The sequence below is a fragment of the Macrosteles quadrilineatus genome, unplaced genomic scaffold (assembly GCF_028750875.1).
Source record: "Macrosteles quadrilineatus isolate MER2022 unplaced genomic scaffold, UCM_ALF_1.0 Scaffold_14__1_contigs__length_3811126, whole genome shotgun sequence".
NCBI lineage: Eukaryota > Metazoa > Arthropoda > Insecta > Hemiptera > Cicadellidae > Macrosteles > Macrosteles quadrilineatus.
The window spans coordinates 2,068,448-2,080,629 of NW_026542607.1; the positions used below are offsets into that span (position 1 = coordinate 2,068,448).

The 12,182-nt window shown below is 34.3% G+C and overlaps 1 protein-coding gene across 1 annotated transcript in view; it reads left to right on the forward strand.

Annotated features, from left to right (window-relative positions):
* Window positions 1–12,182, forward strand: part of LOC129005020 (uncharacterized) — a 37,908-nt gene that overhangs the window by 20,224 nt on the left and 5,502 nt on the right. Inside the window, exons 18-24 of the mRNA XM_054433768.1 lie at window positions 352–402; window positions 1,738–1,785; window positions 5,195–5,245; window positions 5,798–5,908; window positions 8,217–8,270; window positions 9,282–9,839; window positions 10,851–11,060. Of these exons, the coding sequence (XP_054289743.1) occupies window positions 352–402; window positions 1,738–1,785; window positions 5,195–5,245; window positions 5,798–5,908; window positions 8,217–8,270; window positions 9,282–9,839; window positions 10,851–11,060 (1,083 nt within the window). The remainder of the gene's footprint in view (window positions 1–351; window positions 403–1,737; window positions 1,786–5,194; window positions 5,246–5,797; window positions 5,909–8,216; window positions 8,271–9,281; window positions 9,840–10,850; window positions 11,061–12,182) is intronic.

Genomic DNA, 12,182 nt, shown 5'->3' on the forward strand with positions numbered 1-12,182 from the left:
CTACTGATTTATTAATCTGACAAATTTGACTGATTTATTTGTGTAAGGAGTTAGGGTATATATACAAACTTTCCTTAGAAATTTGTCTGTAATTTAATTTAATTTCATACATTTTTTACAACTGATTTATCAATCTGAAGAATTAGACTTATTTTTGTGCAAGCACCGCACCCAACTTAGTAATGTTTTTACCTTGGGGATCAAACTTAATATCTTATAAATAATTGACCTTTTCAATCAATATGTCAAAAATATATTACTATATTATTATGTGTATATTGTTAACTTCAAGTTTTACCGAACATTAAAAAAATCATTTTTGTTCTTATTTATTTGGTTGTATATTTTCAGCCCTTTGGAAGTTTTGGGAGGTACGGCGCTGATAAGCCTCCTGTGCTGGGGGTAAGTTTTACATAGAATAATCTTACAACATGAAGCACTAGTGTACATATCAAAGTAAAATTGTAGCAACTTTTTGAAAAGTGTAACAAATTGTATACAAAGCTGTAACAAATCCAAGTTAAATAAGCCAAACCTTTGACTCTGAATACAACTAGACATCCCATCCCCATGTTAAACTTGTTGCAAGTTTTAAAATCAAGATTGTCATTGTTGATGTGATCCACCGTAGTTGATTGTGCCGTTGCAAATAACTGACTTCTGTTGAATACATAAGTGTTTTAATTAAATTGATAAAACAACTTATTGTGAGCTATAGCAACTGCTATGACAGCAACCAAAAATAAGTTAGAAAATGGAAGTTTAGATACTAGTGCATTCTGTGACTGGCTCACACAACTAGGTGCTTTTATAAAATACATATATTTTTCTGTAGTCTTATTTTCTAAGGAACATGTTTTTTTACTTTACTTTTATTATAAGTTATATTGACAAAAGTGTTCAAGTAAAACAGATCTATGATCTGATGTACGCTGGTTAATAAAGATGTTATTTATTTATACAAAATTGGCGACAGCTGGTCCATATAGATGGGGTGTCTACTTCAGTATCCAATAGTCAAACCTCCCTTAACAACAACCAATTACTTCAACTAGCATTAATAGACTCGGATAGAGGAAGCAGCAAAGAAAAAGAAGATTGCTGATTTATAGTGCCAATTGGTGGTATGGGTGTGGATAGGCTTGTTAGTAAATCAGATATTAGCGCTCACAGTACTGATCTATTGAACTAACTCCACATTGCTGATGCAAACTGTTGCAAAGATACAACAAATTGCATTAGTGAAGTGATTAGAAAGTTTTCTAGGAAATTGAAGAAAACGTTCAGACAAAATTGCAGAAATAACTTTGACCTTCCACTTAACAGCAAATTTGTTGAAAATTAGTCTGCTTACTGGATACTGGCTTAGAGGAGTGTAAAATAAAGACCTGAGGTGATTTGATCGAGTTTGAGAAAGTTATTTATAATTATTCAAGTATGGTAGGTTATTTTTTACCGATGGGGTCGATAACTATACTTAATTTTTTACTTAAATTGTTTACATTCTATTTGATAGTGCACTTTACCAAAATGATGTTCACATTCATTGGTTAAACATGTTTATTTTACAGTATCTAATGAATCAAGATTTAAAAACCTATTTCTATTAATCTGACTGAGACATTCCTTTAGATATACAAAGGTTCACAGTTCAGGTTCAGGTTAGTTGGGGTTCGCAGTTTTGTAATGATTGTGCAATACAAGTATGAAATGTGGCTGATTTTTTTTAATTTTTAGGATTTTGGACAGTTTAAGCCATACAAAAGAGTGGATTTTGGAGGAAAAGTGAGTATATAAAGTCATAGTGTTAGTAATTTAGTTGTGAGATTGTAACTTACAATAAAGGGGCGCCGCGGTCAATTTTTTTTGCAATCTTTTAGGTTTGCATGAATTGTGAAGGTTATCAGGGTATGTCGTTAATAAATACTAATCTGAAAAATGAGGCTGTTGTTATAATTTGTAACACTATACTTACTTACTTACTGCCATGGCCACTTGTACCCAAGCTGATACTTAGCCTTGCCAACACGTTGTTGAAAGTTCTCTCGGTCCTCCAAATCTTCCTCTACTAGTCTCATCTTTTCCATATCCTTCGGTACTTGATCCCACCACCTAGCTTTTGGTCTTCCTACTGGTCTCCTTCCCCTCGGATCTCCCCTTAGTACCTTCTTCTTCAACAAGCTCTCCTTATTTCTCCTCAAGATATGGCCAACCCACCTTAGCCTTCTGCTTTTGGCCTCTCCTACAAATTTGGGGTATCGGAATGATTCTCTTAACTCTTGGTTGTGGCGGATTCTCCATACTCCATCTTCACATACTGGACCATATAGCTCTTAAAACTATTCTCAAAGGCCTAATCTTATTTTCCATGTTTTTTCTCAGGCCCCAATTTCCCCCTCGATATAAAAGTACTGGTTTATTGATTTCTAGAGTTTTGTTTTCCTAGATAACAACTTTGATTTACTTAGTTTTCCACATTCATACCAACTTTGCCAAACTTACCAATTTGTTGCATTTATCCTGTTCTGAATTTCTATATCTTCTGTATTTGTGTAACACTATATAGGTATAAAAACTAAATGCAAATGTAATATAGTATGAAATAATAATAATGTAGGGTTGGTACTACTAGAAACAGAACAATCACTGTTTTAGATCTGACCTTAAAAAGGAGAATAAAAACATAAATCTAAGATTTTTAGAAAGCTTACCTAAAATATCTTAATTGTTTCAGCAAACGTAAATTATCTAAGGCAGGAAAGAAATCCCATCCATACATTAACATTTAACAGATTAATAAATATTCCTAGGGGTAGATAAAACATTTTTAAATGAAAAGAAACTTTGAAAAAATTAGCAAAGATACCTATCTCGATATAACATAATGATTGATGGAATTATTCAAATTGTTTTGAAAATGATGAGAGAGGAACAGGACACTAGGAATCATTTTATTGAACTTTAAAAAAAAAAACTAATGAGATTTAGCAGTACATTTTCAAATTCAAGGCACCAAATAAAAGATGTATATATACAAAATTGACTTTTAACACGTATACAAAACACCATGTTAGTCGAACAAGATACAATTTTAATTTTTAAATTGATATATAACAAATAGATAAAAGCTAAAAATCTAACAACACTTTTCTTACATTTACAGGTTATGATTCTTGATTCTTTGTAATATATTAGGTTTTTGCTTATTTGAGTTTCCCATGTACAGAATTGGGTTATAAAGTAGATGTTCCATGATTTTTGGAGTTTTAAAAATGTAATTTTATTTCAACATTAAAATTTTCTCCTTTATCCATATTCTTTTACATATCATAAATTTACATACCTAAGATTCTGCACAGAGAAGTAAGGTACAGAGGAAACGCCCAACTTATGGGGGCGCCTATGCGCTTTCAGCTGTGGTATGTTGTGCCGGAAATATACTTTCAATTTCAATTTCTTTATTCATTGAGAAGTACATAATACAGCACTTGAATAGTGTCAAAGATTACAATTATTAAAATATAAAATACAGATTAAAAAATAAATAAAAAAATACATCTCCGTAACCAACTAACTTAGAAAAACACGTAGTACATATAAATTTTTGTTGTTTTATTCTACGTATTCCTGTGAAAACAAAAATTTTTTAGCTCGTTTAAGAAATTTTTTATGACAGTCTGAAGGTAAAAACTGCCTGTTTTTAGAGTACCAAAGACCATCTTATGACTTTGAAAATTCGCACAATGTAAACTAAACGGCAGAACTTTATCAAACTTTAATACAATATGGACACATATATAATGAATTAATATGTGTAGTTTCAGAATTTTTACTCTGCCCTAAAAGTTTTTGTTGTAACTTTTTCTCAAAAACGGCAAACGCTAGAAAAAAAATTAAAAGATTGTTTTGAAGGTGATTGTTTTTGTATTTGAAATATTTATACTGCTCAACCAAATTGTTACGCATGTTATTTATATAAATTAACAAAAAACTGGATGATCTCGCGCCTGCAAGGGGTGCAGACGCCATCGCCCGCTCAGGAATCCAGTGCAGTGTTGCCACGATGGACCTCGACCGAGCGTAAGGTGATTCACGCAGTGTGTGTCACTGACTGACTCACAGGAAATATCATGTTTTGCATTCTTCCAAAGGGTCGAAAGTATTACCACCCCAAATATAGGTGCTAAATCTAAATTGTCAGATTCGGAATATGCAATGATTGTCAGTGCTATATGTTTTTTTTTAGAAGTGTGGGAGTGACGTTGGAGGTCTAAAGCCCTCATTGGAAAAGGTGATGGGAAATGGTTAATAATTAATAATAACTGCTGTTCAAGTTTGACTCAACAGTTTGCAGCCCATCGCTGCTCAGTGTCCAGGTGTTCAATTTGGCAACACTGTACGGGGTATGCGCCCAGTCAGAGCCGGTGGCGGTCTGGAAGTGCCGTATTCGGCCTATGCACTATCCAAATTAAATGTTAACTTATATAAATAATATGCGTAACAATTTGGTTGAGCAATATTTCAAATACAAAACCAATCACCTCCAAAACAAGCTTTTAAATTTTTGTCCAGCGTTTGCTGTTTTTGAGAAAAAGTTGATTTACAAAAGTTACAACAAAAACTTTTTGGGTAGAGTAAATATTCTGAAACTACACATATTAATTCATTATATATGTGTCCATATTGTATTAAAGTTTGATAAAGTTCTGACGTTTAGTTTACATTGTGCGAATTTTCAAAGTCATAAGATGGTTTTTGGTACTCTAAAAACAGGCAGTTTTTACCTTCCGACTGTCATAAACAATTTCTTAAACGAGCTAAACAGTTTTTGTTTTCACAGGAATACGTAGAATAAAACAACGAAAATTTATATACTACGTGTTTTTCTAAGTTAGTTGGTTACTTTTCTGTAGAGCTCCAAACTCGAGTGTCTAAACTTTTTTCCCCGACAGTAAGTGTACCTTTGAACGTTTCCTCTGTACCTTACATCTCTGTGGATACCTATAGTCCTCGCCACCCTAAGTTGAGGCAGCCCAAGGCCGCACGGCGTATATCTAGTGCGGCCTTTGGCTGCCTCAACTTAGGGTGGCGAGGACTATAGGTGTTTCATATTAATTATTCTATTTCTAATTCTGACCAATTTTATTATAGTGCTGCAAGTGATTTTTATACTAACAAAAATTGTTTTTTTCAGTCAGTGTACAACTTTTCCCGTCCTACCAGATCGTACACCTTCCCTCCAAGGGTGAGTTTTGACTGTCTTAATGATTGACTGTCTTGGTGATTCTGATTTGTATGTCAAAAAGCATTTTCCTTTCCAATTTCTTACAATTTTTCATTTGTAACTTCTGTATTTTGAAAGCTTGAATATTATGTTGGCACAGTCCAAATTACTGTTGTGAATAATTTAGAGGTAAAAAAGAGTAACAAGCTTCTTTACTTATTGCCAATTAATAAAGATGGATAAATGATAAAGATTCAGACTCATTGTCCAGGAATCCTATATTTTAATCCTATTTGCTTGTTAGTTTTTAGAATGATAATAGTTAGTAAATAGTCCTAGAGTGGAAGGTCACTACAGAACAATAAAATATTCTGTACTTTCACTTTCCAAACCTCAGAATATTTTAAAAACTATTTATTCTTACCGTATTCCTTTTTGTATTTAGCTGATTTGAGGAACGGTGAGATTTGAATTATATGAACACTACTTTTTATATATCATACTTTGTTTGTACTGCCTTTACCCTATAAGATTATTTTATTTGATTAAACAAGTTCAATTGTTTTATTGCAGCTTCAGATGGCCATTAGGAACGCTACTTACCAGCGCCGATCCTTTAGAAGGTTCGACCGGGAACGCTTTGACCGACAATCTCTGGGATACATCCCCTCAGGCACTTATAAGGTGAATGATGAACCAGTAAAGTTCTACCTTTTATTGATAGAATTTTCCATCCCCGTGTTAAAGTTAACACCAGTTTTATAATGAAAATGTATGTACGTTAATTGAGCGACCAACAAAGTGTGCTGTTGTAAATTACTGATTTGTTGAACATGCCAAGACAAACTGATTGCACCATTGTTGAGTTAGTCATGGAGTCAGTCAGGTGATAAAACAAGGCTTTTATGCACTTAGTTGTATAATTTGATCGGTATATCTGAAAGCTTGGTTGTTAAATAATTTTGTCACAACGTTCAAGAATATAAAATGTAATTACACTAGCAATTTATTTGCTTGAATCTGCATTGATTATATTAAGAACCTTTCTGTTAGAGAGGTTTGGTGGCTAACTGTTGGCTCGTACTCTCGGCGCCATCTTACTAGCAAGCGTTCCTAGTTTCTACATTCAGTATACAATCAGTTACAGTAGCATGCGTACCTATAAGTCTTGTACGCGATCTGCAGTTGAGTGTTGAAATGAGCGATGCCATCGCACTTTCCCTTCTGTTGTGGGGAGGAGTTTCTAATAAACATTTTTTGTGACAGTCCACAAGCTTATTTGAATTCATCCCCAGATCTGTGATGTTTATGGCAAAGGAGTAATGAGTGAAGACCGAGTTAGACAGTGGTGCATTGATTTAAAATATGGTTCAACATTTGTTTTCCACTTTGGTTGTAGTATTCTCCCTGGAATGCTGTGAAGCGAGTCTCTGTTTTTTGTGGTTAAGATCTTGGGAACCCACCGGCCAAAAAATTTGTGCTCTATTAAGTTTTTTTTTTACAAATGTCATGAATAAAATACTGTGAAATATTGTTAAAACAATCCACGACTCATGAATGTGATGTTTAAAGTTTTTAATTAACTGACTTTTCCTACCACTTCACTATTCAATAGACTAGACCTACCACTGCGCTCCTCATCGTGATCATTTTCGTTTGAACTTGAAGTTTTAACAAAAAAAAAGTTGTGCACCACTGTCTCACACAACTAGACCTTCTACAGAGCTCCGCTCCTCAACTCACTCATGTGCATAGACTTGGAGAGTATTCTATTGGCTGTCATGGCGTGACGTCACTCTCTTCTCTTGAGGGAACACCATTACCGCAACAATACTCCAGTAGTTAGAGTATCGGCTTATGTCCAAGAGGTAACCAGATCAAATCCTACGAGTGACACTAACTTTTTGTCAAAGATTTTGCTTAGAATGTGACCTCTTCTTAACTGTATATCTTTTGTTAGAATTTGAGGCATTTATAATTTCATTTTATGAACAGAATTATTTTTTGAATTATTAAACCTTCATTTGATTTTTTTTCATTATCAGCAAGTTTGGTTAGTGAGAAATTAATTTTATAATTTTTCATTTTTTAACTCTCATTTCATCTGTATCAAAAAACCACAGCTAAAATAAAAATTGTGCAAGGAGCGGAGCTCTGTAGAAGGTCAAGTTCTCACACATGCTTCAATCATCACTCCTTTGCCCTAAACATCACAAATCTGGCAATTTATTTCAATAGGCTTGTGATTTTTGCAAAAAATATTATCACATAGAGCACCTTACAACTGTCAGGATTTGCAATGACAGCACTTATTTTAATACAGCAGACAGAGTACAAGAGATATGATGTGCACATTGCCGTAGCTGAATGCGGACTGATTGTAGGCGCTTTGATGATCAGATGGACACTGCTCCAAGCGGCACCTATATGAATCCTCTGTTACTTTATGGATGACCCTCTTATATTTAACTATAACTTAGTTAACACTTTTTTTAATAAAAAATAATAATCAAAACTTAATTTATTGAAAAAGATAGTACAGTAGACTCTTTCTTATCCGGCCTCGTCGGGACCGAGGCCAGTCCGTATAACGGTGTTTCCGGTTAAACCAACGTCCCCAAAAACGGACCGTTTAAATGCATACTGTACACAGTATTTGACTTAAATTACGAGAGCAATGTATTTAGACACGTGATCACTGGTTTCAAATCCGGTTGTTTCAGTACCGCCCACTTCCTGCTGATCTAGTCCGGTTAAACCGATGTGCTGATAACAATTGTCCGGTTAAAGAGATGTCATTTCCACCGAGTGTAGTCCGGTTAAACCGATGTCCGGTTAAAAGGTGTCCGAAGAAGAGGGAGTCTACTGTATATAAAACCTCAACGAAAAATATTATTGATATAATTCCTTTTAAAAATTATTTTTTAGCCCTTCCTTTGTTTAATTTTATGGTTTGGATTTTGGACCTGATCGTTTGAAACTACTTTTTCAGACATATGGCCTCGGAGACCACATATCCCATGATCATGATTACCATGGAAACTTGGTAAGTATTGAAGACCCAAGTAAAGTGTAATTTTGTGTTGTCCATCCTATTTAAAAACGCCATACTTAGTTTTTTTTTGGGGGCAAACAATCAGTTGCAGAATCTTCTTGGCTTGGTGTTCCTTTTAACCGTAAAAAATGTTTTTGTGGAATATCTTTTTTTTATGTTGTCAACCCCCCTTCCTGGCTGGCACCTGAGCCTATTGACTCCCCTTGCTACGCCTCAGCAACTATCTTCCCTAAGACTTCTGTACTGTACGGTGAACGTGAAATTGAGTATAAGTCTCACCCTTTAGACATTAAAACAAAAAAAATGTTGAATAAACCTGTGATTATGGCCTGTTGTATTGGGCTTTCAAGTTTTGGCCAGTAACTGTGAGTGGCAGAGATAACAAAATTGATGAGAAATGTTTGAGACCTTGGCGAGTACAGCTGACCATTTGTGCAATAAATAGTCTTTCCGATCACAAATGGTAAAAAAGTGGAAACTTCTAACTGAGAGGATAGTTTAAGCAAGGACACAAAATAACAATTTTTTAATAACTATTTCATTCTTGAAGCATGGTGTTATGTTTCTGGTAAGAAAACTGATTAAAGATCTACAATTAATTTGTTTGTGATTTGGTAAAATGGATACAATGAAAAATTATATGTAACATGAATAATTTAAATACTCATTGTCAGATGCCCATTTCAATACTTATTTAAATCTACGAGAATGTGTCATACATTTTTATAAATCAAGAACTATTAAAATATTTACTTTCAAGTTTGTATTTTTGAGACTAATAAAAATTACCCTTTGTGGATATTTTTTCAATTGTTGTGCTGTTGTAGAAGAATATCAAAATTGTCAGATTTTTAACACATTTAATAATAAAAATAATAATAGGACTCTTGACCAGAGATTACCTTAAAATTACAGATTTGATTCACAATTAAAATGAAGTTACTACCGTTTTTGGAACTATTTATAATAGCATTAACTTCATGTATTATTTCTGGTTTCCAGATCACTCGCAAAGGCCGTATCATGAACATGCAAGATCTTAAAAAGCTCTTCGAGGTTGCAACAAAAACTGCTCCTATTGTAGCAGCGATGGAAGCCGCACCAACAGCATCGGTGGTGAGAGATATTGTAACAGAAGTGGCAGCCGCTGTTACGGAGGCTGGTGTAGACATGCCATCAGCAACGGGGGCTGGTGTAGACATGCCATTAGCAATGGGGGCTGGTGTTGACATGCCATCAGCTACGGGGGCTGGTGTAGACATGCCATCAGCTATGGGGGCTGGTGTAGACATGCCATCAGCAACAGGGGCTGGTTTAGACATGCCATCAGCAACAGGGGCTGGTTTAGACATGCCATCAGCAATGGGGACTGGTGTAGACATACCATCAGCAACAGGGGCTAGTGTAGACAAGCCATCAGTGACTGTGAAAAAGATTAAAATGAAGAGACCGATGACTCTACCGCCCTTAGAACTGGAGGATTTTGAAGTGGTGACTACCGTCCCAGAAGAGACGGTCAACAAAATGATGGAGGAGTTTATGAGAGCCAAGCCACAAGCGGTGAGTCATTTAGCAAATCAACTAGGCTTATCTCAAAATAAGGTATTGTTTTGTTAAGGACGTTTTTTGGGCTCAGATGTTTGAACTGATTGTACCAATCTGAGTTTTGATTCTTTTCTATACCGAAAAAAAAACATCTTACCTTTTAAATTACCATAAATAATAAAGTGATGCACCATCTTTTTTGGCAGTCTCATACAGATTGGTTCCCCTTGGTTGATTTCTGTCTTAATCTCTAGTACATCTGCAATACTTCCCTCTTCAACACCAGGGACCACCTTTATTGTAACGCATGGTTAAATTGTCCAGCTTTAAGAGTCAATGTAACATAGAGGTCAAACTTTGGCTTACCAATTGGGTAAGACTAAAGTTATTTTAAGGCCATCCTTGTCACTGTTGTCAAAGTTGATTGTAAACAGAGTATTGTAAAATGTTGCATAGTAATAACTAGTACGTTTGTTATGAATTAATTCATATCCTATAGCAAGTGGTCTTTTCCATGGCAGTTTTAGACGTTTATAATCACAACATCTACTAAACCTCAGTTGCTTTAACAATTTTTGGCCTAGGGAGAATTTTATTGCTGATAATAGTTTTTTTAGTAATAAAAGCAACAAATTGGACAAAAGCGATTATTTTCTCCTACAATATTTATTTAGTTGCAATAAGTTACCTCCAAATCTCATAACTTAATGTTTCATGTTTTTAAAAACCAAATCTCAGTAAAGAATTAAAAAACAAACTCTTTAAATGCAAAAACAGAGCAGATGCATTGGTGTGAAAATTTATATGTTTAAATTCAGGTACTCTTGTTTCGTTGAATTGCTTAGTACTCTACTTGGTTGAATTGAATTGAAACGAAACTTCATGTGGATTTGTTGAGAGTAAAACCATATTTTCAATCGGAAAAAATTATCTTTTGACTAAAACATTTAAGGTTAAGGTTTAGGAGTGTAGGAGTGTGCTGCTAATATAAGTTAAAATATCAATTGTAGATTCATTTGTTTACAGAAACCAGTTGGCATGACAGCGAAAGAAGCCCTGAGAGCAGCAGCTAGAGAAGCTATCCGGGACGCAGAGAAGGAAGCTTACGACCGAGGGGAGACCATCGGAGGTGGTATTGGCAGGAGAAAGAAGGGAGGGTTTGCACCCAGAGGGGAGAGAGGACGTGGACGGGGAAGAGGAAGGGGGAGGGGAGGCTTTAGGTTCGGCAATGGAGCGGTAAGCTGATTACCATATCACTACAGTTTTATTTAAGTTTAAAACACTGGGTTTGTGTCATAAAACGATTTTTACATAACAATATTATACTAAAGGGTTGTTAAATGACATAATTATAATAAAATAATACTTTGCTTACTTTCAATCCATTATAAGATATGGGTTGATATTCTGGGGGGGATGCAGGAGAATTAAAAAAATTTTGAAATTACAAAATAAAGCTTTAAGAATAATGAATAGATCTAATCGGAATGAGCACTGTAAACAATTGTTCATAGAATGGGAGATTCAGACTGTTGTTAATTTATATATATATGATATTATGATGTACAACCTTGGGATACATAACCATCTGAAATTTGGCAACCACAGGTATAATACACGAAACAAAAATAATGCTGCTTTAGAAACACATCATTTAAATACAACCTCAAGTAGCCACATAATTTTATCTATAAAAATATACAATGTTTTTCAAAAGCTAATTGCAAATAGGCCATTAAAAGAATTTAAAAATAAGCTTTACTTATGGTTGTTGGGACACCCCTTTTATAAACTGGAAGATTTTTTCAGTTGTGAAGATGTCCAGTTTTAGGTGTAGTATTTTTTGACATTTTATCATTTTAGAAGTTGCTGTTTTTAATTTGTGATTGTACCTTTTTAACTTGTTATGTACATTTTTCAATATGTATATATATATTTCTCTCTTCAATATTGGGCTATTACCTTTAAGATAGTTTTAAAAGTGAATAAATATTGTATGACCTGGCAGTTGCACTGCATCTTATGACTTTGTCAATGATACTTTTGTATTTTTACGACAAATAAAGATTTATTATTATTATTATTATTATTAAGAAAAAACCAATAATAAATAAATGGTATGAGCCACTAAGTGACACAAATACTCTCTCCCATTAGCTTGACATGAAAATTGTGTATGTAAGTGTACAGCTACAGACTAGACCTGTGGTTCTATTTTTATAAAATTGAAATTTGGTATGTGGGTCTAATCAATGCTACCTCCTGAAGCCCGTTTCATAACAATACAGTCTAACCTTGATATAACGAACCTCAATATAACGAATTCCTTGATATAACGAATTTTTTTTAATCCCCTAG